The sequence below is a fragment of the Mustela nigripes genome, chromosome 18 (assembly GCF_022355385.1).
Source record: "Mustela nigripes isolate SB6536 chromosome 18, MUSNIG.SB6536, whole genome shotgun sequence".
NCBI classification, from domain to species: domain Eukaryota; kingdom Metazoa; phylum Chordata; class Mammalia; order Carnivora; family Mustelidae; genus Mustela; species Mustela nigripes.
Window position 1 is genome coordinate 26,545,691 of NC_081574.1, and position 27,406 is coordinate 26,573,096.

Consider the following 27,406-nt stretch of genomic DNA (forward strand, 5'->3'; position numbering starts at 1 on the left):
AGAGGTAGACTTGGGATCCTTCAGTCACTGAGCTGAGTAAACATCGTAAGAATTCTATTTATCCAGCAAGATCCCTTTCCAAACCACTTGGGGATGTTGATTTTATTTTTGTAGGGACAGAATGTTCACAACCAGCCTATTCTACTATGTATTTATTCCTAAAATGAAGGCATACTTTTTTTTTAATAGCCATCCCATAAGTGATCTGTAATGCTTCCAAATATTTGCCCAACTGGCCATGGCATCTGGAATTTCACCATTAGAATAAAATTTTGCCATTAAGTTTTAGCTTTAAGAAAGCCCTTGATACAAGGTACTTGGAAGGGACTAGGAATATTAACATATTCACACTTCTAGTTAACCACTACTGATTCTTATCAGATCGAGTAGTTGTCCGTTCTAATGGACCCCTTGGAGAGTACAAGCAGATCCCAGAGGAGAGCTGTATTTGAATGCAAAGAGTAAAATAATGCCAAAGCTGGGGAAGCAGAGAGGGCGGAAGAGGGAGTTACCTCCAGGAAGTGTAGGCAGAAAGGGAGCTCAGGTAGATGGATATGCGAGCAGGGACTTGGAACAGAGAAGTAAGTCAGACTACTTGGAATTATTTGATCCTAGGACTAGAACTAGAAGTATTTTAGAATTCTTTTCTGCTTTAAGTTTAGTGATTTTCTCTGGTTTTAGTGTATGGCAATGAAAGCAAACAACTAAAAGTCCATGTTAGGCCGTGTTAATATCTCTTAATCACTAAACCTATCTAACTCATTAAAATTCGAGTCCTTTATAATTTCTCATAGCATTTTGTTGGTATTTGATAAATACTTGCAGAATGAGCAAATCCTTCTATAATTCTGGTTGGGTTTTTTTTGGTTTGTTTTTGTTTTTGTTTTACTTTGGAAGTGACTCAATATTGGGTCCATGAAAAACTATAATACTTGATGTAGCGTTCCAAAAACAATAGCAAAGTCTATAATAATACTGTCCAATAGAATTCTCTGTCATGACAAAAATATTCTTTCATCGGCCCTGAACAAAAGGTAGCCACTAGCCACAAGCTGACATCATATACTTGAAATGTAGCCAGTGAGACAAAAATAACTGAATTTTAAATTAACTTAAACAACCACTTGTGGCTTGTGTATCTACTTGTGTATCTACCTAGTAATACCTATGGTATTGGATAGAGCATGCAGGTTTGGGGGTTGTTACAGAATTTTCTGCCCCTCTCCCTTTGTTTTTAAAAATAGCTATTTTGATTGGTACCATCAATTCTAGATAAGTTTCTTTTGTTTGTTTTTTCTTTAAAAAAAAATGGAAATACTTTGATTTACCTATGGTGACTCTAAAGATCAAATTGACTTGCACAGTAGCATCATGGGAAAAAATGTATGTGCCTCATTAATAAGAACTTGTACTATGTGGTCAATTTCTAACTTCAACTATTAACATAAAAGGAGCGAGCCTGTATACTTGAAATAGTGAAGCCTGAGAAGTGTGTCCGCTGCACTGACAGGCTGGCCTCCCAAACCAGTCTTTCTTTTGATTGCCCCCTCCCTCCTCAGGAATCTTGCACCTTCTGGCTGCCCTCTGGTCTGCAGAGGCCCCTAAGGTCCTTTCCCCCAAATCTCTGTCTCCTAGCTCCTCACTGCCCTCTCCTCCCTTCTAAATCAAAACCTATCTTGAATTACTTGTGATAACCTCCCTTTTACTCTTCCAAATTTTAGAAAATGAGAAAGCTGACCCACTGCAAAGGATAGGGAGGGTAAGAAAAGGGCTACTGACAGCTGGTGTGCTTGCCAGACATTTTAGATGATGCTCAGTGAAAGTGTTGCCCGCATCAATGAATGTTTTCTTCCTGGCAAATACATGGCATTCAGTAATTTTTTTTTGAATGGATAAATACACGAATGCATTTTTACCGTGTGAAACAAATATGATTCCTTATCACAGATGAGGAAACTGAAATTTAGAGAGGTTACCCGACTTCCTCACACTACTCCAACATTTAATCTTCCTTGTCTGGTAACTGTTTAACTCCTTGCCTTGTTTCCTGTGTCCTCAGGGTTTTGCTCTTTACCCAGCAAAGAGAAGGACCAGCTCAACAGACCAGATTTACACCAATGGCTGCAAATGTACTGATAGAACCTGTTCCCAGCGCCCTCACCCTTTCCAGGGTTCTCTGAATTTTAATGCCAGCCTTCTGTGGACAGTGTCAACTCACAGAAATGGCTCCCTGGGAATTTCACGCTGATCTCTTCTGATTTTATTTTGGTACTTTAGCGGCATTAAAACACACACACACACACACACACACACACACACACACACACACTCCACAGTAGATATTTTTCCTGGAGTCTGGACGCCTACATAAAAACGATGCGTTCATTTATAAATTGAATTTCAATAGTGTTTGCATTTGTCTTAGTCTACCTTACGACTAGACGACTGATTTGTGTCTTGGCCCCTATCACTATGTATGATTTGTAAGACACATTAAAAATTGGCTCCTCCTCCATCTCTCACCCACACCCCCGGAACCTTCTACGTTTCGGAGTACCGTGTAAAAACGTAGGCGCCTTTGGAAAGCATTTGAAAATTAAAATATGGCTCTGTGATTTTCAACACAAAGACCACAAACAGCGCTAGAGCACAAGAATTATTTAAAATACATCACATCCAGAAGTTGGAGGGCTACAAAGTACAAGTCGTCCAGGCCAGTCTGCAGAGACTGTGCTTGCTTCCGCCCTGCAAAAACCCGGCAGGCGACACGTCGCGACGAATTTCAGCTGCAGAAGAGGAAGAGCATCACCTGCAGTTCGACGCGTGGGAAAACGCTGCGGGAGGGGGCCTGCAAGAAAGAACACCAGAGAGGTGCGCGGGGCTCCGGGGCCGCTCCGGTGTTGAGTGCGAGGAACGCCAGCGCTCGGCGGAGCGGGGGAGACGCCGCACGGTGGAGAGGGATACGCGCCTCTGGGTACACAGCGCTGCGGCAGGGGAGGCCGCCCCAGCCGGGGGCTCGCTCGTAGCTACTGTCGGGGAGGCGGACCCCGCAGGAGAATCCCGTCCGCGCCGCGGGGCGGGGGGGTGAGGCGGGGCGCTGACGTCACCTCCCCTCCCCCACCGTCTCCAAGAGGGAGGGAGTGGGGGAAAAGGCAGCGATCCGCCGCAGTTCTCGGCCGCAACTCCTAAACTCGGGCGGCTTGCTGCCTGGACATGTCCTGACAAACTTGGCTTCTCCTCGGCCCTTTTCCGTAGCCCCTGCGCACTCTCATTTCGCCTCCTCTTAGTGCTCAACTTTCCACCCAGGACGGGAGCCTCCGGAGATGTGGCCACCTGGGTCCCGGCAGCGCGGGCGGATCGCACTCTCGTTGGGGACATGCTGAAGATCCGAGGGAGGCAAAGTTGGTACTTCAGATACGGCTTTTAACAAATACCCAAATTGCGTGGGGATCACGGAGCTGCCGAGGTCTTTAAAGCCAGCACCCAAGGACTCGAGCGGCTGGACTGGTGAGTTCTTCGTTTAGTGTAAACCTTTTGTATTTAAGTTTAAAACGTAAATGAAATTACGTGGGGTGTTTGGCCCTGAGCTAGTGCACGGAAGCGTGTGCATCCTACAGGCTCTTCCTAGCGAGCTGCACACCCCTCTGGTTGTACATGGCTCGGGAATGGAAAGATCAGTCTGCACAGGTTTTGGAATTCATAAAATACATGCACAGCACTGTTCAAAAAGAACTTGAAAAGCTATACTGTTTGTGCATTATTTTGAATGTAACTTATTATAGAAATGGTGCCCAGGGAGGGCGCAACTTGGGGCCGCGCTATCTGCAGTGGCGCAGCGCCCTCTAGTCCGGGCACCCGGCAAGGCGCGCGATCTCTGCTGGGTTCCGCGCGGACCGAGAACTTGGACCTGCCGGGCGCTCCAGGGACGTGGGCGTGAGCTCCCAGCCTTCACTCACCACCTACCCCAGCCCGTTCGCTATCTAATTTTCAAATACTAGCTTGGGTGGACTGGTTGGAGAGGCCGTACCCGAGGAAAGCGTTTTTTTTTTTTTTTTGTTTTTTTGTTTTTTTTTTTTTTCTGGAACCGTCCCCTATTCCCCTAATTTCCAAAAGCCTTTGGGGACAGGGTTAGGGAGGGCCAACGACCGAAAGGACAAACGTGGAGCTTGAACTACATTTTTCTTTCTTGTGAAGGTAATTCGATGGTGGCATAAAGGCATCTCTATTTCGTTAGGGCTAAAAGAGCAGAAAAACGCGGCAGCGCTAGGGTCTGAAATCTCCATCTCTGGCTCTCGGCTGTTCCTGTGGCGAAAAAGTGCAACTTCTTCCAGGCAGTTAGGTTTCGCAGTGAGCCTGAAAAATCGGGATTCCCAAGCAGATGTTTTTAGCTCGAGTGAGGGTTTTTACTTACTAATGAATGGTAGTTTTTTTTTTTTTTTTTTCAGGAGTTCTTTTGTGCCATTTAAGACATCTTGTGATTTTATGTTACGGGATGATGTCTTTTTTACTTTTTAACTATTCTTTCCCTTCCAATTCTACCTCCCTCCGCCTGCAAACTGTTGGCGTTCTTGTGTGACTTGATTTGTTGAGAGTTAGAATTCAAGGCGCGCAAGGGGCGCAAGCCGGTAGAGCTCGGAGATCAGGTCACATATTTTCTACGTGTTCGAAGTATAAAATTGACCTGTAACTCTAGGAGCACTATGCGCATTTGTGGCCATGGCCAAGGGTTTGGAGAATGGTGTTTTCTGGGTGTGTGGATTTATGTATTCCAAATAATGCGCAGGGAATACGCCACATACTCTTAGTACTACGGCTCGGCACATTCATTCTGCAGGCATTATCTTTGCTTCCCAGCCATTACCTGCTGGACACCTTTATTTTTTCAAGCACATTCTTTGGGATGGTTTAAAAAGAGACTGCATTAACTTTGAACCAAGCAATTTCTCTCTTTAACCCTAGATTCACCCGCCCGCATCTGCCTCGCAGCTCCCCCAGCAGCCCCCTCCACCGGTTACGGGGAAATCAGATCTCTTTGTCTTCACAGTGTTAAATGTTCGAGTCCCACAAACTTTCCGAGGTCATGTCCGCCCTCTTCTCTGGGCTGTTTTCCAATGCCTAGGGGCACCCCGGGCTTCGGCCGAGGCTCAGCTGTGCGGAGCCTGCGTCTGGAGGTTTGCCGGCGCTGAGGATGGGCCCACAGTCCCCGGACCCCAGACTGCTCGCTCTGGCGTGGGTTGGAAGAGGGGCTTCCCCGAGGTGGGGGGGGGGGCGTCCAGCGCCCGGGGCTTCCCCTTCTCCCTAGGGAACTTGTAGTTCCACGTTAGACTGGGTTCACAGTTTGTGCGGTGGACTTGCCGGCTGGGAACGCGCACGAGGCGACACAGCAGCCTTTTGTCCCGCAGACGTGGGAGTCTTGGGGTGTCTGCCGGAAGAGGCCGGCGTTGGGGTTCGGAACCCGGGTCGGGGAGGTTATTTAACTAGCTCTGCACCATGAAGTGGCGGAGGAAGCGCTTTCATTTTCCCTGGATCTTCGTGTAGACCGAAGAAGGAAGTAGATCCGATCCGGCTGCATTCCTTTTGAGACCTTTTGGAAGATTTTATTCCACCGAGCAATTGTAGACCCAGAACAGAGGCTTTCAAATGCAGATTTAGGAATTCTCCGAAGGTTCTAGAGAATCTAAAGGGGGCCGGGGGAAGCCTTATTAGCCTTAGCTGCCCCCCCCCCCCTTTAAAGCTAAACTGTTTCCCCTTTCCTAGCAGGAAATATTCCATACTCATTCCCTGCACAAATCTGTGTACTAGCCATAACCAACGGCCGCACTACAGCAAGCCCCACAGCGTTCCTCGGAGTGTCGCAGGAGCACCCTGGGCACTCGCTTGTCTCCTCGGAGGAGGGAGCCGCTCTAGCGGCAGGGGATCACTGACCCGCGGCGGGGAGTCGCTGCCCGGGACCCGCGAGCTCAGAGTCTGGCCGCCAGGGAAAGTCAGATCGAGTTTCCGCGCGGGAGAAACGAGCGCCGGCGCTCGCGGGCGTGGCTGCGGGCGGAGGGATATATTCCGCGCCGGGCGCGTGAAGCGCCGGTGCCGAGCAGGGCGGCCGCGCAGCGGGTGCGCGGACGGCGAGCAGCGGCCTCGGAGCGGGGCGCGCGGGGAGCGAGGGAGGGCCGCCGCCACCATGCGGACCCGCCCGCCCAGCGAAGCCCCCGGAGGACCCGGCTCCCGCTCGGGGGCGCGCTGAGGCGACGAGACGCGCGTCCCCGAGAGTGCCGCCGCCACTTGGGGCCAACTTTGCTGTAAGTTTGATAGAAACGAAGTTGGGGCTGGAGGGCCGGGTGACCGGGGGGCGCAGCGAGGCCGGGTGACCGGGGCTGCCGGTGCGCGGCCGGGGCGGAGCCGTCTGCGCCCAGGAGGCATGCAACTTGCTGCTTCGGGGTGGCGGACTTTAGGCTCCTTGGGTGCTTGTTCCCTCGCTGTCCAGCCCCGGACGGCGCTCGGGGAGAAGGGATGAAAGCAAGCTCCGCGGGAAGGTGGTGCAGTGCCGCGGCGCCTGCCGGCTTGGAAAGTTCGGGACGGGCTCGGGATTCCGGCGGCGGGGAGGACGTGGGCGCGGAGGGGTGGGAGGGGGATAATTTGCAACGTGCGCCGAATGGTAATTACCTACCCGAGTGCCGCCGCGAGCCGGCTGCGGGCTGTGGCGGCGGCGGCCCGGAGGCGGCGCGGGTCCGCTGCTGGAGCCATTGCTGGAAATCAAAGCGGCGGCCGCGGCGCGGGGCTCCCGGGCGGCGGGAGGGCGAGGACTTCCGCTGCGCCCTGGAGCTCGGAAACTTCACCGTCGCGCCCCGCGCGCTCTCCCCGGTAACTCTGGTGCCTGCTAATGGCTTAACTGATCTCGCCCCTAGGTTAATTCTTCCAATTTAGGAGAGTCCCGGCTTAGGTGAGATGAAAGGAGAGGCCGGTAGCCAAAGAGATGGGATCTTTGAAATGGAGTCCCGGAGTTCTCTCAGATGTTTTGTGCCCCGAGGGATCGCTGCCCTGAGGGTTAAGTACTAACTGGTTCAATGTAGATAGAATAGGTGCGATTGGTAACTTGCGGGGACTTAACCTTTGCAAAAGTGTGCTGCTTCTTAGTTGTTGTTGTTTTTTTTTTTTTCCTAGAAGAGAAACTTGTAAGGTTTTTTTTTTTTTTTTTTTTTTTTTTTTAAGAAGGGATTCTCATTCTTCACTGCTTTCCCTTACTCGCAGTGCTTTCTTCTAGGAAGCTAACTTTCTGTTGTCTCCGTGAGATTTTTTTTGTTCCCAGTGATGTGAGTTGCAGAGCTTTGAAAACAAGGACGCAATTGTATGCTTTAGGAAAGTAAACTCAAAACATTTTTTATGCACTTAAGCTTTTTTTTTTTTTTTTTTTGGTATGTGTTTGAAGTACGGTTTCATTAAGTGGCTTTTGTTAAACCACTCTGGTGCTTGGTAGAGTGGATTTTATTTTCCTTTTTTATTAGATATTTACAATGAATATTAAAATCGGGAAAAAATGTAAAAGGCAAATGATCTTCATTTGTTTATCTTTGATAAAGGCAGCTTCTTAAGGCTTGGTCCGTTCAGACATGAGTTCCATAGTTGGAGATAGGTAGGTGCACGTGTTAAAACTAGGTTATGGTAGTATTCTTTCCAATTTTTAGAGTTGTGGTTGTTATCCACCGTATCCAGTTGTTAACAGTTATTCATGAAAATGTGTTTCTGCAGTTGCAGAGGTTAATATACATGAAATATATTTGGCTTTATCTTTGGGTTTTAAAAGAACGGCTCTGGTTCCACAACTAGAATTATTATTCCTCTGTTCTTATGGTACTATCAAACCTTAAGATGGATTTAAAAATATTTAAAGTATTGCATAATTTTTAAAAGAACAACAGTTGACGTAACTCTCATTAAGCTAAACATGGCATTTAACAAGCTCAGAGTAAGGTTTGACTTGAATACAGTATGCATTTGTGTACCCATTTCTTTAAAAAGGAACATCTTAAATGAGCCACATTCTTTTGTGACTCTGAGCGGAAGCAGGATTGTTAAAGGACTTAATAAAAGCATTCAGGCCACCTGTATATTCCTCGTATCTTTTAATTAGTCACTAGAAGTTCCCCCAGTGGGTTATCATCATGTTAATAGATCACTTAATCCATGTTGTGGACAGGTGCCAAAGGGGAATCTGAAAATTATGTGTAAACTAATACTGTTTTCCGTCCCTTGCTCCCTGCCTCTCTTGTGTATCTCTGTAGACTTAGCTTTTGAGCCACCGCTGAAGCAGTTATTTCTTTGAATGTTAGAAGTGAAAGGGATCTTAACGGTCATTTAACCTCACTGTCAAGTCTGCCACCACCTGTTTTCCACCCCAGTTTGGCTGATTTTACATAGACTCAGTAAACTGAATCAAATTAGTGCATTATTGTTGCATTAAATGTTGTCTCAGTGGCCTAATTTGTGGCCTAAAGGATCTGACTTAATAACAGGAAGCCGTAAGGCTAGGTGTCTGTTTAATCTTTATGAGTGGGAAATTGCAGTAGGTAAGCTTTCTTTTGACCAATTGTATAAATGGTGAAGCCAAACTTTTTTTTTTTTTTTTTGTCTCACTTAATTGGTCAATTTGCAAGTGTTAGTTTTTCCTTAGGCACTGAAAAGGAGTTTTTGAAATGAGTGATCCAGGTTATTCGTTTAAGATCTGTACATTGCTATTTTGTCTTCTGATTTCAAATGTAGTCCATCAGAGGAAGAATCTGTATATTTCACATTTTAAACATTTTTTTAAAAAAAGCTTACCTTTCTTTAAGTCCCAGATTTAAATGTATTGCCCAAATTCTTGTTTAATCCCAAAAGGTTATTTTATGTGTGGATATATATCTATAGTTCAGTGTCTTTTTGTGAACTATTTAGGAAAATGAGGCAGAATAGAAACCTTCCCCTTCATAGACTATTCAAGCAGAGAGTTTCAGGATAAGCTCTGCATCGCAGAAACTGATCTGGCATCTGCTATAGCAGGTTTGGAAGCATTCTGAGGTGGGTGGTGACCTCTTTCTCAGCTGCTAGAAATCAGAGCCATCTCTGGGGCAGCCATCTGCACTGCTGTTACTGGCCTGGTGGTGGTTGCACCAGGATTTTCAGAAGGATGGATGTGCATTTTCCCATGTTATCCCTCCTTCCCTTCCGTCCCCTACTAGACCCCTGCCTCCCAGTCTCCATGCATTTATGAACTCAGCAACTGCGGATCTCCTCTGTGCCAAACACTGGGCCAGACACAGGATACAGGGTGAACAGATCACATTTTCTGCCCTCACAGAGCTTACAGTCCTGTGGGGGAGAAGGACAAATAAGCAGTTGGTTATATCCACTGTGATAAAAACACGGTAGTTCATCCGAGCATCTTGGTGAGCTGGGCAGGGACGGAGAGGTTGATATTAGGGTGAGTTCTGGGGGAAGAGTGAATCAGAAGGGAATAATGCAAGGACTCTAAATGACACGTGCAAAGCAGATCTTAGAAACCCTAGTTGTGACATGATTTGTTATTGTTAGGAAAAGGGTTGGTGGATTATAGATGTCTCTTCGATTCTGTTTTTATATGATTTATGACTTATACTTTTTTTGTTTTCTTTTTTTTGGCACAAGGAGAAAATAGAAAATCTATGATTTGGGCTTACGTTGTTTTATAGACAGGAGGGATAGTTTTTTTTAATGGAGCAGGCGTTAAAAGGGAAGGAAAGAAAGAAATGTAGAAGACAGGTGACAATAACTAAATGTGAGGGATAAAGGGCAGAAAAAAACAATGATTAGTTTATCTTTTATATAAGAAGGTGGGGTGGAGATTTTTTAAGTTGAGAACCCTCACCACCAGGTGGTGTCATGTGCTCTGGACAGCTTGGTTGTTCCCAGCCTGTGGGAAGTCTGCCTTTTTGGTTTGAAATAGAAAGTAAGCTAATTTGAGATTCAATTAGTTAAATAGGTAGAAGTAAAATTATCAGAGGTCTTTAATACAAGGCTAAGAAGAATACACTTAATAAGCAGGCTAAGAGGAAACACTGAGTATTCGTAGACTAGGGACTAATGTCGCAAAGAAGTTTTTGTGAGATTGTGGTTGATAGGCCAAGTAGTACGGGGGCCAGAAAGTTGGAATACTGGGAAGCTAGGAAATGCTGTGCCTGAGCAAATACAAGAACTAGGAGGCAGCAGCAGAAATAGAAAGGGAACAGTTTTCAGAAATTGAGGGAGGAAAGTCCAGTCTCGATAACTTTAGATAGGAAGGTTTGGTAGTTAGAAATAAAAGGGGTGTGTGTGTGTGTGAGTGAGAGAGAGAGAGAGAGACAAGACAGACAATGAGAGTGCCTGGGCGAGACAGAGGGAAGTGGTCGGGGCGGGGTGGGGAGGTGAGAAGTATCTCCCTGGAGGGAGGAGGCTGTGAAGATTTTAGTACAATCTCTAGCTTTGCGAATAGAGAAATGGAATCCAAGGATTAGGTAACTTCCTTCAACCCACAGAGTTGGTTAGGGACAAAGCCTGGGCAAGATCACAGTTTTTAATGTCTGCCAGCCTGTTTTTTCTTGATTTCTTCGGTTGCAAGCCTGAGTGGTTTGGGAAGTGGTGAAACTCTTCGCTGGCGTAGAAATAGTGCAGTGGCTGGTGTTTTGCAATTGGGAGTGGGTGAAAGGCTCGGTCCCCGCAGGTCTGATGGTATCTCAGGAAGGTGTTCCTGCTCTTAAGGGAGGTAAGGCTGGAATGTGGGATTCCAAAGTGAGGTAGTGGGTGAGGTCTTTGAGGATAATACCTTGTGCCAACAGTTGGAAGGACAAGTTTATAATGACAAACTTGAAGGCAAAAGAGTGTTGAAGAGAATCAGGACAACATAGTGTCATTCACGTGTTGTGCTGCGGATTGCCATGTTTTAGGTCGTCTGTGACGCATGAAGGACACCGTGGTATCAGGGAGGGTGTGAGTTGTGTGACCTTGAGTCAGCGAGTGCTGAGAAAAGGGCATCTGATTTGCCATTGGCTTGTGACACCAGGAGAAGCTGTTTGTGAGGCCCTGGAGAGCATTGAGGGGGAGAAATGGTCTTTACAGGAGGCAGAAGTCAAGGTAGCCCAGAGCCCGTTCAGTTTTAGAACTTCCTCTGAACAAGAAAGTGAAACCCAAGGTGTGAGTTTGAAGGAGGGGAAGGTTTGAATGAAGTTTATTTTCCAGAAGGGACGAAGGGGTGTGTGTGTATACAAAGGGGCCTTTTGAGAACGGCACTTGTTTCAGTGTGATGCTTGAGAGGGAGTGATCATTTAGAGAGGAGCTTCAGAAAAGGCAGAATGTTTTGGCCTTACAGGGTGTCTTTATTTGTAGCTGGGGTGGATCCCATCTTTGCTAAGAGGTGGGAAGAAGGGAGAATAGGGGAAGAGAGCATTTTAAGGAGAAGAATAGGAGGGACTCTTCCCCGCAGATTTTGCATTTTCTTACCATACAGGGAACTATTCACATTCCTGATCTATTTAGTGAAATGCCTGTACATACCTCTGAAAATAACTCTAATTATAATTTGGCCAGTAAACTTTACTAATTTGGGAGTCAAGGAAGTGGCCAGTGTTAATTACTGGCTACCCTGACAATGTGACATTTACGTGATTCCTGTTTGCAGAAAAAAATACATTAGGTGAAATGATCTAAATCACAGGGGGTAAACTCTGTTTATGGAGCCTCTCTGAGCAACCCTGGAGCGTGGGTGAGGAGAAAGTGGTTGGAGGTGAGTAACAGGTAGTGGTCACGTCATGTCTGTAGAAAGAGGAGAGAAGTGAAGAGCGAGGCATCCCTCGAGCAGCCAGAAATGTGTATGCCACCGGCGTTCTCCTGACTTCTTTTATGACACAGTAGTTAGGAACAGCCAGAGACCATCCTCTTGAGATACCCGTAGACGTGGCTTATAGATTCATACAGGAGGTAAATCACGGAGCAGATTTTATTTGGAGGCTACGTAAACATTAGGAGGTCTCTAACTTTCTTAAGGTTTTAAGTCCTGAAGAAGAGTTCTGAGGTGCTGAGGGGAGAGACTTGGGGTTCTCAGCTGTCAGTATTAGTAGTTTGGAGACTGCTCAGAGGTAGATGGGAATCAGTTGTTGATCGTTTGAAGGCAATATCTAAATCATGTCTTTGAGAGAGTAATCAGGCTTATTGCAGCTCCAATCAGAACTAACAACATGAAGAATTACCAGAAGCAGTTAAGTGACACATACCGAGCCTAAGGCTGCTCTTCTGTTCTGCATCATAGCTGGGCCCTCCACCCCCATTGTTACTGACAGATGCCTTAACAAGGCTTAAAAAAATCTGGTATGCACCTAGAAAATAAAGGACCCACCCATTAATTTTTTCAGTATAACAATAAAAACTTTTAAGAGTTCTGTTCATGGCTATTATAATTTATTAGGAAAAGGATTTTTTTTTTCTCTTGTCTCTGTTATGAAGCTGCACATTGGTCATAGCTGTATTAACAGACTTCCTTATTAGGATACAGTCTTTTTTCTGACTCTTATTAAATGATTTTAGAGGCCATTAAATGTTTATTTAATATATTATATTTTAAAAAAAAACAAGAGTCACTTACATTTCATGTTCTCTTTGACATCTTTGTGACATTTTTCTTTGAAAATGTAGGTATCTTCCCTGCAGTTTAGACATCTTCAAAAATACTTTAAAAATGTGACACTGTTCAAACTGAGCATTAAGCTCTGAATTTCCGTAATAAGTTCAACTCCAGTGACGCTCTTACTGCTGCTGATACAAAATGGGAGTGTGTGGGAGAGAGCACGGGGAGGGAGAACACAGAGTTCTTCGTGTGAATATTTTTGTGTATTTTTGTCACCACGCGTGGAATTGATACTGTTTCCCTATGGTGTGGAGGACTAACAGGCTATTAAGAATTGGGGTCTCTAAGTAATAAATGTACAGCATTTTATAGAATTTATGCATGTGTAGTGCTGCAACTGCCTAATCCTGTCTCAGGAGCATACGAATCTTCAGCTTAGACCTAAGTATTTGAATTGATGCAGTTACATTCTCAGCGCCCGGGCTGTGTTCTGTTTTGTGAAGAACGTGCCGTCACAGTCATTGACTCAGAATACTTGACGTGAAGGTCTCCTGAATGAAGAAATATGAGCATGTTAATATCTGATTTCTACTAGAAAAATGATCTTTCTCTCTTATTTATGGATTTTCAGAAATCTATGCTAAAGATTTTTCAGCTGTGGACCTGAGGTCCTTTTCTGTAAGGGCTGAACTAGGTAAACACGCTTGGTTTTCACTTTGGAAAATGCATAGCAGAACTGCTAACTTACTGAGTTCAAGGAGTATGATCACTTTCCAAATATCAAAATATAGTTTTCAGCTAAAATCATTGTAGTTTTCATGAGCCTGAACTCTAGGTAATGTACTTTTCAGATGAAATGATACTAGTATCTTTTTATGGGTTTTTTTCCTTTTCCCCTTCAACCTTGTGATTTGTTTGGCGCAGAGGAACGGCCACCATTTCTTGGGTCGTGGCATTTTATAGCAGAACCTGAGTTCATGGTTCTGGGTTACGTTATTAAAGGTTAACAGTAAGTAGGAGTACTTAAAAATGGATTTTTTCTTCTCCTGACCCAAAGGATTGCCTTTAACAATTGATTGTAATCACAGCGGCATTCTGTCAGCCAGGTCTGTGAGTTGGTTCCGGGGTGGAAAGGTTTCTGTGATGGGTGTGGTCCATCAGGTGTCCTCGGCTTTGAGGTGTCCCTGAGGAGAGCTGGTGGGTGGGTTGAGGAAGGTGGTCCAGGCTCAGGAAAGGGGCTGTGAGAGTGGAGTGGTGCGGGCGTAGCCCGAGTGGCTGAGCGGCCGTGGAGGGAGGACAGAATCAGTGAAGTGATGTGTTGGGTCTCCCCTTGGGTGGGGGTTACTGGCTGAGAAGGCATCTGGGGTCAGGCAGCAGCGTGGGGCCAGCCAGTGTTGATGGGTCATTTCCAAGTTGTGATGTTGGGCTTCAGCTCTTCAGAGACTGTTGGACCTGTCCTGTCTTCACCGTGCCGCCGTTTCCTACTACGTCAGCGACTGTGGCCCGTCTGCTGTGCTGGTACTTCTCCTCTGTCCTCCACATCTTGGGGAGCATCAGGGCTTGGTTTTCTTTGCTTCCCCATCTGTGCTCTCTCCCTGGGTGATCTGATTCAGTTTTGGGTTTTAAATAGCATCTTCTGTATTTTCAGGCAACTCTCAAATTTTTGTCTCCAGGCTGGACCTCTCCCACACATCTCCCTGCCCACTTGAAATCATTAGTTGGGTAACAGTGGGCATTTCCACTTTAACTTTCCAGGACTGAACTCCTGATCTTAATCACTAGATCCTGTGCCTCTCGGAGGGCCTGGCAGCTCCTTTCTCCATGCTCAGCACCCAGTCCTTGGAATCTTGGTACCTGTCTCCCTTGTCCCCTCTCTCTCCTCTTGCTCCCTCCCCTGCCCCCCACCCCGTCGCTCCTATTCATCCAGAATTTAACTGCTGCTCCTCACCTCTAGTATTGGCATTTCTAGGCTAAGCCACCAAGGCCTGTCACTTCTATTAGTGCAGTGGTTTTCTAACTGGCTAATAATAGTGTATCAGTACTAGTTCACTAGTTGTGACTAGTGTACACACAACACTAGTTGTGACTAGTGTACCGTAATAATGTGAGATGTTAACGATAGGGGAAACTATCTTTGTAACTTTTCTGCAAACCTAAAAATGCTTCTAAAATTAAAAATTTTTAGAAAAAAAAAAAAATCTCCCTTACTGCCCAGCCCCCAACCAATGTGCCCCAGTCGCAGTGGTCTCTGCTGTTTCTCTAACTCCTGCTTCTCTGCTGGAGGTGATTTGGAGCCCCAAGGAACATTGGCCGTGTCTAGAAACTTTTTTCGCAGTGAGATGGAGTGTGGAGTGAGATGGACGAGATCCAACAGGCTTTTAGTCGGGTAGAAACCAGGATAATACTAAACATCCTAAAATGCATCCTGGGCCTTTTGAATCTAGGGTTTTCTCTTTCCCTTCAGGTTCCTGACCACGTTGCTTGCCCTTCTTTGTTTTCCTGCTTCCTGCCTCCTCATCAGCATGTGATATACTCTCTGCTTGTTTCTCACCAGGAAACCTGTCTTCCATGAGGCTTTGTGGCCAGTTTGGCTCACTTTTGTATCCCCAGCATCCAGAACTACTCCTAGCCCATAGCAGGTGTTCATTACATAGTTGCTGAATGAATCAAGGAATTGGTGAGGGGAGTAAATGATTGATACAGACACCATGGACATGAGCTAAAAAAATTCAGATAGAAGAGTGAAAGTGGAGCATGAACATTCCCCCTCAGCTGCCCATTCTCCAGAAGTTACCACTGTTGACAGTTTATTTTTTATCCGTCCAGAATTTTTCTGTTCATTTTTCAGCGCATTCATGTCTTACACACACAATTCATCTCCTCTCCCTTTTTACAAACATAAATGGGGTCGGTTTCATTTTGCCAGTTAACATATCTGGATGGTCTCCATAGAGCAACATGTAGAGTGCTGTCTTACTCCTTTTAATGGCTGTATAATATTTTATATGTAGAATATAGCAAAAATAATTGTTTACAGTAGAATCCTGGCATAATACCTTGTTGTAAAGTAGATAGCAGTATTAGATCTTGTATAACAAAAGACAGTGCTTGTTAAACATCAGCTTTTTAAGTGTTTCCCAAAGCATTTTCTATACATATATTTATATACACATATATACACGCACACACACATATTGTTCCTAGTTTGTAAATGCCTCAGGATCAGGAAATGACCTTTAGTTCCACGTACTTTACATGATAGCAGATTCCCAATACCTGTAGATTAAGTTGAAGTTTTCCCTTGTTTTGATAACATCATTGGATCATTACATAATTCAAATTTCCCTGGATATTAGAACTGTTGACCAGTTGAAGAGATTGGGGAGAATATCGTTTTCATACTTGGTTTAAATGATGATTGTTCTCCTGGAAGCCAAAAATCTATGTAATCTCCTGACTTTATTGGCCGAGGATATGGCAGGACAGCTAAAGAACAAGGTAGGGTGCCCAGCTGCAGCGTAATTCAGTATCAGTGAAGCTTCTTACTGCTTTGCGCATATCAGGGCTTCTTTTTTTTCCTCCTCCTAAAATGACTAATGGGGCAAAGTTGGCAGTGGTGCAGTTAAGATACTGTAAATTAATGGTGCTGTGCTAATTTCAGCTGGCCTTTGAACCCGCACTCCAGTCCCCGGGTGCTTTCACGTTTGGGTGGGGCTCCCATTCCGTGCATCTTCATCTGAGAGTTCCTTCACCAAGGTGCAGTCTTGCCCTCTGCTGAGTACTGGGATGTTTTGTGAGGCTCCCTTGATTTGCAAGGTGAATTTGTTGGCATGTAGAGGAGCAGTCAGTCTGAAAATAATTGTTCTGCCCACCCAGTAGGCCAGCCCAGTGGCGTTCCTACCTTCCTGCGTTAAAGGCAGTCCTGTCTCAAATGCCTCCTTGCCTTCCACCTCACCCTCTGGGATGGAAGAGCGCCTGCCTACAGCGCCTGCCTTCTTGCTGCCTTGATTGGGCCCTCTCCATGTGTTTAGCTTAGATGCTTTAGCTGTGTGCATATGTGCATGTCTGGTATTCAGTAGTGAACACTGGTCGTTGACAGCATTGGTGAGAAAACATTGACGTGGTTGGTGAAATTTGCTTTGCTGACTTAGGAAAAGTTCTCTTTGACATTAAGCTGCTGGTTTCCCATTTGTAAGTGGACTCTTTTTTTGACTCATGTTGTTTTAGAAGTGACCTCAGTATCAAAACGATGTAATTATTTTATAATTATTCTAATATCCTTAAGTAGTTAATGTAGTGCTAAGCAAGACAATAAACCCTTAAATTTTGTAGGGAGTGAACTTAATTACTCTTATAAAGAAATAATTTCAGGATAAATTTTGAAAGGAGATTACATTATGTCATTATGGGAGGTCATAGGAAACCACCTTTTAGAGTTTTTGTTCTAAATTGTTCAAAGCTTCTTGAGCTTAGGGTACTATAGGGGCATTAAATTTGTGAGCTTTGGGGCATTAAATTTATTGTGTATGAGTAAACCTAAAAAATGTTTGATGTCTCCCTTTGTTAACAATTGGTTATATTTGTCTTGAAGATTTAAATATCAGAATACAACTTAGTTGTTAACAGTTGGCAGTCTTTGACGCTCCTTACAATTCTTTAACTTGAGTCATCAAAGTATGAGAAAAATATTGTCCTAAACCTAGTAATTCCAGACATGTTAGAGGTATCGATACCTGGAAAACAGTGAAAAACCTAATAACTATTACATTTATTTACATTTCATACAGATGTACAATACTTTATTAAGATGTAAGTTCCCAGACAAACTAACAGAACAGATTTACATTGTTTCATTTCTTTGAGGTCTTGATTCTTACTTCTTTGTTCTGTTTTAGGTTCCTGAGGGTTAAGCGATGGGGAGACCCCTGGTCTTGCTTCCGCTTCTCCTCCTCCTCCTCCAGCATTTTGAAGATGGTGACGGAAGCCAAACATTTGCCCAGATGCCTCTCCAGTTTACACATTTCCAGTACAATGTCACGGTGCACGAGAACTCGGCAGCGAAAACCTATGTGGGGCATCCTGTGAAGATGGGTATTTACCTTACAAATCCATCATGGGAGTTACGGTACAAAATTGTCTCCGGAGACAACGAAAACCTTTTCAAAGCTGAAGAGTACATTCTTGGAGACTTTTGCTTTTTAAGAATAAGGACCAAAGGAGGAAATACAGCTATTCTGAATAGAGAAGTGAAAGACCATTACACCCTCATAGTCAAAGCGGTTGAAAAAAATACTAACGCTGAAGCCCGAGCAAAGGTCAGGGTACAAGTGCTGGATACAAATGACTTGAGACCTCTGTTCTCACCCACCTCTTACAGCGTTTCCTTGCCTGAAAACACAGCTATAAGGACCAGCATTGCAAGAGTCAGCGCCACAGATGCAGACATAGGAACCAATGGAGAGTTTTACTACAGTTTCAAAGACCGAACAGACATGTTTGCAATTCACCCAACCAGCGGTGTGGTAGTTTTAACTGGTAGACTCGATTATGCAGAGACCAGGCTTTATGAAATGGAGATTCTAGCTGTGGACCGTGGGATGAAACTCTACGGAAGCAGTGGTATCAGCAGCATGGCCAAGCTGACCGTCCACGTGGAGCAGGCCAATGGGTGTGCCCCTGTCATAACTGCAGTGACGCTGTCCCCGTCAGAGCTGGACAAGGACCCAACGTACGCCATCGTGACCGTGGAGGACTGTGATCAGGGTCCCAATGGGGAAATAGCTTCCTTAAGCATTGTGGCCGGCGACCTCCTTCAACAGTTTAGAACAGTGAGGTCCTCCCCGGGGAGCAAAGAATATAAAGTCAAAGCAGTGGGTGCCATCGACTGGGACAGTCATCCTTTTGGCTATAATCTGACACTGCAGGCTAAAGATAAAGGGACTCCTCCCCAGTTCTCTTCCGTAAAAGTCATTCGTGTGACTTCTCCGCAGTTCAAAGCCGGCCCGGTCAAGTTTGAAAAAGATGTTTATAGAGCGGAGATCAGTGAATTTGCTCCTTCCAATACACCTGTGGTCATGGTGAAAGTCACGCCTAGTTACTCTCATTTGAAGTATGTTTTTAAAAGTACACCTGGAAAAGCTAAATTCAGTTTAAATCACAACACTGGTCTCATTTCCATTTTAGAACCAATTAAAAGACAGCAGGCGTCCCATTTTGAACTCGAGGTAACAACAAGTGACAGAAGAGCCTCCACCAGGGTCTTGGTTAAAGTCTTAAGTGCGAATAGCAATCCCCCTGAATTTACCCAGACTGCTTACAAAGCCTCTTTTGATGAGAATGTGCCCATTGGGACGACGGTCTTGAGCGTGAGTGCGGTAGACCCTGACGAGGGTGAGAACGGCTATGTGACCTACAGCATTGCCAACTTAAATCACGTGCCGTTTATCATTAACCATTTCACTGGTGCTGTGAGCACTTCAGAAGACTTGGACTATGAACTGATGCCTCGAGTTTATACTCTGAGGATCCGAGCATCAGACTGGGGCTTGCCGTACCGCCGGGAAGTTGAAGTCCTTGCCACGGTGACTCTGAATAACTTGAATGACAACACACCCTTGTTTGAGAAAATCAACTGTGAGGGGACGATTCCCAGGGATCTAGGTGTTGGGGAGCAGATAACCACCGTCTCCGCCATCGATGCCGACGAACTTCAGTTGGTCCAATATCAGATTGAAGCCGGAAATGAACTAGATCTGTTTAGCTTAAATCCCAACTCTGGGGTGTTGTCCCTGAAGCAGTCGCTCCTGGATGGCGTAGGGACCAGGGTGTCCTTTCAGAGCCTGAGAATCACAGCTACAGATGGAGAAAATTTCGCCACCCCTTTATACATCAACCTAACCGTGGCTGCCAGGCGCAAGCCAGTGCACTTGCAGTGTGAAGAGACCGGTGTTGCCAAAATGCTGGCGGAGAAGCTCCTGCAGGCAAATAAGTTACACAGTCAGGGAGAGGTCGAGGATATTTTCTTCGATTCCCACTCTGTCAACGCGCATGCGCCTCAGTTCAGAAGTACCCTTCCAACTGGCATTGAAGTAAAAGAAAACCATCCAGTGGGTTCCAACGTAATTTTCATGAATGCTACTGACCTTGACACTGGCTTCAATGGAAAACTGGTCTATGCTATTTCTGGAGGAAATGAGGATAGTTGCTTCATTATTGACATGGAAACTGGAATGCTAAAAATTTTATCACCGCTTGACCGTGAAACAACAGACAAGTACACCCTGAACATTACAGTCTCTGACCTTGGTATACCACAGAAGGCCGCGTGGCGTCTCCTAGACATCAGAGTTCTGGATGCCAATGATAATCCCCCAGAGTTTTTGCAGGAGAGCTATTTTGTTGAAGTGAGCGAAGACAGGGAGCTGAATAGTGAAATCATCCAGGTTGAAGCCACAGATAAAGATTTAGGGCCCAATGGACATGTGACCTACTCTATTCTTACAGACACAGATAAATTTTCCATTGACAGCATGACGGGAGTTGTTAAAATCGTGTACCCTTTGGATCGGGAAGTACAGCATGTGCATTACTTAAAGATTGAGGCCAGAGATCAAGCCCGGGAAGAGCCCCAGTTGCTTTCCACTGTGCTTTTGAAGGTATCATTAGAGGATGTTAATGACAACCCACCTAGATTCATCCCCCCTAATTACCGTGTGAAAGTTCGAGAGGACCTTCCAGAAGGAACCATAATCATGTGGTTGGAGGCCTATGATCCTGACGTAGGCCAGTCTAGTCAAGTGAGATACAGTCTTCTGGACCATGGAGAAGGACACTTTGATGTGGATAAACTCAGCGGAGCAGTCAGAATTGTTCACCATTTGGACTTTGAGAAGAAGCAAGTGTATAATCTCACCGTGAGGGCCAAAGACAAAGGGAAGCCAGTTTCTCTGTCTTCCACTTGCTATGTTGAAGTGGAGGTCATTGATGTGAACGAGAACTTACACCCACCAGTGTTTTCCAGCTTCGTGGAAAAGGGTGTTGTGAAAGAAGATGTCCCTATTGGCTCCTCCATATTGACAGTATCTGCTCATGATGAGGACACAGGACGAGATGGGGAGATCCGCTATTCGATTAGAGATGGTTCTGGTGTTGGTGTTTTCAAAATAGATGAAGAAACAGGTAAATAACGTTCTTACTGCTCTGGTTTTCCTAAAGGAAATTTCTGCCCGGTGCTAGCTGCTTTACCGTTGACCTCTGTCAGCGTACACACTGCATGCTTTTTGTCCTTTTATAGGTGTCTCTCTGTGTAGTAAGCATTGAGTTTGGAATTAAGGAACCTGAATGACGTGGCGTAAAATGAGTCAAACAAACAAACAAAAAAATGAAAGAAAAAACAAAAAGAAACCAGGAGAAAATTGTCATCATCACCACTGATACTGATCTTTTAGTTTGTGTTCTGTATTATCAGAGGCATGGTTGTGGTTTTGCTGTAACTTTGAGAAACCCTTCCAGACTCTTTGCAGACTTAAAACAGCTCCTCGCACTACCTAGCACACCTCTCAGAGATTACTGTACCCCTAAGAGACAACGCAGTGCACAGAGCAGGCTCTGCTGAAACTTCCATGATGCGGGCTGCTATCCTTAGGAGGTCCTCCAGGTTTTTTTTGAGGATCAGAAGCAGAGCAGGGCTGTGTTGCATGGAGGGAACTTGGCTCTTTTCAGGGTGATCTTGACAAGTTAGTTATCTAACTGCGACGGACGTCTTCTCTGAGATGGGGACACTCAAAATGGCTGCAAGATGAATGGGTGATAAAGTAAAATAACGTGTGAAGTCTGCCCAGCATGTGTTAGAGTCTGTTTGCGTCTTAGAGATGGTAGGAATGCTTTGTTATGGGACTCTTCCACCTGGAGTAAGAGCCTAAAACCAGAATATCCAAGATAGCCAGTATAGGCTAGAGTGTGTATTGTTTCGTACTTTGTGCAGATCTCTAATGTAGCTGCTTTTCACAAGACACTGGAGTTATGGGTCCGTCTCCCTGAGGGAGAGGGCTTGCCATAGCAGAGTGCACAGATGGGGTGGCTTAAACCACAGACACTGGTGGTTGTCGCAGTTCGGGAGGCTAGAAGTCGGATTTGGAGGTGTGGGCATGGTTTTCTTGGAGTCTTTCTCCTTGGCTTGTCTTCTCTCTCTGTCTTCCCTGTGTGTGTCTGGGTCCTGATCTCCTATAGGACACCAGTCCCGTTGGATTAGGGACCACCTGATGACCTCATTTTATTTCTCTCTTTTAAGTTCTTTTCTCCAAATCACATTCTGAGGTACTGGGAATTGGGACTTGAATGCATGAATTTGGGGGGACACAATCAGCCCCGTACCACCTTCCAGGAGAGGCTTTTAGCGCCTGTGTTTTCTGTCCTTAGCCCTAGCAAGAAGTACCAGGCATGTAGAAACTGCTCGTTAAGTGTTAAACTGACATATGAGTAAATTAGTGATTATTTTGGCTTTGAACGTCCTCTGAGAATGATAGTGGAAATAGAAGGAAACTGGGTAGTAATCACAGTGCTAGGTGAACTGCCCTAGATGGAGTTCAGTTTATTAATCTCCTTGATGTTTCCTTTGTGAACATATCCATTCTAAAAAAGATGCTGTTCTTAATACACTGAAAATTCAAGTTTATATTCAGTAATACCATAAGTTAATTCTATTCTTAACACCCACCCCACCAACCATGTGTACATCTAATATGTATAAAGTACAAGAAGCATGTAATTATCCTAGAAATCAGTTATTTTAGAGGCTATTATATTTTAATGTACTTTTGCTTATTAAAGGGATTCTTTTTCTAATGAGTCATATACCACTCACCTGTGTTAACTGTATCTATGGATTATATGCCACTCTTCAAAAATACCAGATTTTTATTTATTTTTCATTTTTTACTTATTCTTTTAGTTTCTAGAGATTTACTTTTTCTTTTTTTTTTTAACTTTAAATTTCAGTGTAATGTATAAAACACCACATTTTTTTTTTTTTACATTAAAGATTATAAATGGCAGTATAATCAGATTCCATGAGATTGTCAGCTGTATGTTGGGGCAATGATTAGCTTTCTATAAACCACTTTGCTTTTGTGTACAAATTAGTGTCCATGGCCTAAAAAATAAAACTGTATACTAGGCAAAGAATTTTATTAGCCTGTTTCAAACATTATTCCCAGCTTCTTCAGCATAATTAGCTGCAAAGAATGAATTGTGTCTAAGCAAAAACTGACAAGAGCTGCAGTGTCCATGGGGCTTGGACTTAAAAATACTGGGCTCTAGATTTTATCGGACCCCAGAACCACATTTTAAAAAGGAGTGCTCATACAGGATAGCCACTGTCAGTAACTTCTTCAGGTTCTGTCTTCTTTAGAAGTTGACTCCTTTCACTTTGCTTTGTTCTTAACTGGCACACGATCTGGAATGTCCCTGTTACCCTGGTCTCCAGCAGTAAGTGGGGCTTTGCTATCTGCAGGTTGTGTGGGCAGAGCGGCTGCCCGTCTTCTTGGACTGGTCAGACCATCTACACCTAGTTGCTTTGAGATGCTGGGTCGTGTTTCTGTCTTGGCTATGTATCAGCGTGGACACAGCGAGTGTTTTCTGCTGGGGAGGCCTGCCGCATCCCTGCTCCTCGATTTCTGAGCGCAGTCCCTCCTTTCATACTGGAAGTCGTGTTTCCCTCTAACTTCTTCAAGCAAAATGGAAGGTTTTTTTTTTTAATCGTCTGCTGTAGCTGTTCTGTGAACCACCTTCTTTTGACGAGCATGTCTTCTCCCACCGATGCACAGCTTCTCCTGGTTCACCATCACGTCTCTCATCTTGTTGGAGCAGAGGTGGGACTGCGGGGGCAGGGTCGGGGGGATGACACAGGGACAGGGGAGTAGGGTTGGTGCTCAGTGTGGGTCTCCAGTGGCCCAGCTGAGATGAGGTGCTCACCCCTGGGGACAGAAGATGGCTACTAGAGCCAGATTTTTAAATAATAGTTTAACTGATGGCTGTTGGTTATGCTGTTTTCTTTTAGTCACTCACCTAAAGAGAAATTTGTGTGTGTGTGTGTGTGTGTGTGTGTATATACATATATATATATATATATATATACATATATATATATTTTTTCATACTATCCAATATTAACTTGAATTTTCAGGTACATGCGAGAATATCCAAAATTTAAGAACTGCAGCTGAAACAATGACTATGTTTGTGAATTTCCCAAGGACCATTATTCCTACCTTTTTTCCCCCCCCCTTTTCCCTTTTTGCTCTTGAAAGCCTAAAAGGAATTGATATAAGTAAAAGTTGAGACAGAAAATAGAACCATAGTTTTACTTTACATTACCTGATGACTTAAATTATGTGAGCACTGCTTTTTGGGTTTTTTCTTTCAAGGGGAAAGAGTATTTTTACATTGCTTTTTATGTGTGTATGTATTATTTTTTAAAGAGATCAAGAGCACATATACGAACAGGGGCGAGGGAGAGAGAACCTCAGGTGGGCTCCATGCTCAGCACAGAGCCTGGTGTGGGGCTCCCCAAGCTGGAGTCAAGAGTTAGCCACTTAACCCACTGAGCTACCCCAGGCACCACTTTTGTTGCTTTTTAAAGACTCATTTAGAAATGAGTATTTTTTTTTTTGCCTATAAAATTTAATAAGAGATTGGGATATTCTTACAACCAGGAAAAAAGGGGAAACAACCAACCAAACAGGTCTGTGTTCTGAAATCTGTAGTAATTTTCAGAGCTGAATGGCAGTGTGAGAGCTTACTTAGAGGGGCTGAGGGGAGGAAGTGAGACTGGGCGGTGGGCTGGTGAGTATGTACGAAACCGTGGAGTATCTCTATAAATACTGAGATTTGAAGGTGCGAAGTTGGAAATTCTTGGTCATCTGTTGTGTAGTCTTTGACTTTACAGAAAAAAGTACTTAATAACACAGTAGATTGTTTATCTTTTTCTGGAATTGAATCAAAATTATTGAGTAGTATTTACACATTGGCCTGTTATACATTGTAAGATGTGTTTTTGGCAATAGAATTATCAGCCCAAGTTATTTTAGAGATACTTGGCAAGACCGTTGGCGTCGTGGTACAGAATTCTTTCAGGAAAAGTCAATATGTTTGGGGCAGTAGAAATAGTAAAATTAGGTATGTTCTTTTTGGGGGGTAAAATTAGGTATGTTCTTTTTTGGGGGGGTTTGTCTAACAAATTCCTTGTGGAGAGGTACCCGTCAGATGAAGAAAAGTAGAAGTTCAGGAACACAGGCGGGGGTCCTGTGAAGTCAGCATGAGTTGACTAAATTTAGCATGAGTTGAAGATGGCCTGGCTCAGGTCAGCTTTAATAACACCTTTCTAGAACTTCAGAAGTTGTTCATTGCCTGTTTCTTTCATGCTGTTACTTTGTTTTCTAGTGTAACATGTTATACTGGGCTAATTGCCAAGGAAGGGCCTGTGCAGGACCATGAACTTGCCCACTTAACTGTTTGCTTTTTGCCTTTGATTTAACTTTAAACTATAGTGTTGGTTGAGTAATATAAGTAAGTTTTCTGGGTATTGGACCTATTTCAGCATTGTCAAATAGGTGTATCATTTGCATCCTTTTCATAGAACAGAGAATATAATTAGCAATCTGAATTTAGTTCTTACTATTTTTATGGTCCTGTTCTTTAAAAAAAAAAAAACTTAAATTTGAAACATCCCCTGAAAAGTAGTTTTTTAACTAGAAATTCTATGAACTATCTAAAATATGTAGGCAAATGTACAGTCCTGTTAGCTCTGCATTTTGTACATATTTTGCTAATTGGCTTTGCAAGGAGGTGAATGGAATCCCTGTGTGGGGGTGATTGTCATTTGACTCCTCTGATAATCTCTCACTGTGTCACATGCTTTCCCTGGAGTGGCCTCTGGATGTTGGTGAACTGTCCTGACAAATCCGTGCCCACATGATGGCTCGTCTGTCTTGGGTTTGGAGGTTCGGTGAAAACGATTTTGGGAAATAGGTCATGTTAGAGAGCCAATCTCCAGGGCTCTTATTAAAATCACCCCCTCCCTTTGTCTCCTGAAAAATCTACAGGGCTGGTCATAAAGCAGATTTAACAAATGTTAGTGGAAGATCGCTGAAGCATGTGTAATTTCACATTTAGATTTTTATTTGTCTGACTTTTTGCTTCTCAGCATTCACCCCCATTTTCAGTTCACGTATGTGCCCAGTTGTTTTGTTGTCAGTTTTAGAGTTGAGCAGAACAGAATCTGGAGGATCCCTCTTGCAGATTTAGGGAATAAATTCACCTTGGTGTTCCTGGCCGATAGGTACACATCAAGTTAACTATTACTTGAGCATCAGTAAAATGGTGCAGCTTCTTGTTAGCCTTTAACGTAAGGTAATGTCTAGAAACATGCTTGGCCAAAAGATTTCTTTTTTTTAATTGTTGGTAATTGGGGTCTAGTCCCCTGATGTATGTATTGTAATAAGTTGCCTTAAGTATGTTTTCATTGGTCTAGAGTACTTTGGTACAGTTTTTGGCTGTTAGTATAATGCATCCCAGTAAGAGTGTTGCCCTTTTCCACTTGTACTTCTCTACTTATTTAGGGAGACCATGTTTTTCATTAAGATAAGAGCAATTTTCTAAACTTACAAGTTTCTAAACTTACTAATGCCATGTTGCTCTTAGAATCCCAATTGTGGTTTCAGAATTGAAATTTACATTTCGGTGAAAAGACATGGGAAGAATTAATATGGAAATACAGCTGTTGCAACAAGATATCACCATTCACGAAGTATGGGAGGGGAAATAGGCACAAGAGTCCATGGTTACATTCACACCATGAGGGAGTGTTAGCTACTGCTCGGTTCCTGGATTACCCATCTGGAGACTGGCTCTGGCTCTCCTTGGTTAGGGGACACAGAATGAACAGATTTGTATAGTGGGACCAGAAGGGAATTTCAATCCAGGCTAACTTTTTTTTTTTTAAAGATTGATTTATTTATTTGACAGAGAGAGAGAAAGCACAAATAGGCAGGGAGGCAGACAGAGAGAGAGAGGGAGGGAGAAGCAGGCCCCACGCTGAGCAGAGAGCCCGATGCGGGGGCCCGATCCCAGGACCCTGAGCATGACCTGAGCCCAAGGCAGAGGCTCGACCCACTGAGCCACCCAGGCACCCCTCAATCCAGGTTAACCTTATTGTTGACCTCAGTGAGAGGGCAGATGTTTCCGGGGCTTCTTTCTGATCTGGCAGAAGTCTGAATATTTTAATTATCTTAATTACTCCAGTTAAAACAAAACAAAACGCTTTCCCAACTTAAAGTAGAGTATCATGCATACAGCCAAGGACCTAGGCTTTTTTCTTAGAGCCTGCTGGCATAACAGGACATAGAATGCAAAGAATGTTATTAATGACCTCAAGTGTTGGGACCAAAAAGTCTGTAAGAGTGGCTAACAGCTGGGCAGCCCTGAGGAGTGTGGTGTGTGTGGAGGGACCTGTTCCCGCTGCTGGGGCTGTGTCTAGAGTGTCTGGCAGCAGGGACTGGAACAGGGACAGGGGGGAGGCCGCGTGACGGAGTCCGCAGATTTGTCGCCGGAGGGGCTTTGGTGTGGGCATCTCCTGTCTCCTATGCAGTGGCTCCTGTCTTGTTCTTTTTGTTCTCTTCCTCAGGAAGTTGAACAGAAAAGAAACTGACTTCTTAGCCACAGTGAGATTGAAAATCAGGGCTTGGCAGGAATTATGTGATGATAATGTGCTGTTGCTGGGTTTAGGAGTAATGGTCTGCGCGCACACCC

At 44.5% G+C, this 27,406-nt stretch overlaps 1 protein-coding gene across 7 annotated transcripts in view; it reads left to right on the plus strand.

Moving 5' to 3' along the window:
• The first annotated feature begins 3,360 nt into the window (after positions 1-3,360).
• The window catches only part of FAT1 (FAT atypical cadherin 1), a 126,236-nt gene continuing 102,190 nt past the window's right edge, over positions 3,361-27,406 (plus strand). For 4 of the 7 annotated variants that reach the window (XM_059384252.1, XM_059384256.1, XM_059384255.1 and 1 more), the window contains exons 1-2: positions 3,366-3,507; positions 17,497-20,779. In XM_059384252.1, the coding sequence (XP_059240235.1) occupies positions 17,515-20,779 (3,265 nt within the window). In that variant the 5' untranslated portion in view covers positions 3,366-3,507; positions 17,497-17,514. Of the gene's footprint in view, positions 3,508-6,146; positions 6,294-6,783; positions 6,856-17,496; positions 20,780-27,406 lie in introns of those variants that run through there. The other 3 variants (XR_009401112.1, XM_059384253.1, XM_059384254.1) reach the window with 3 other exon arrangements.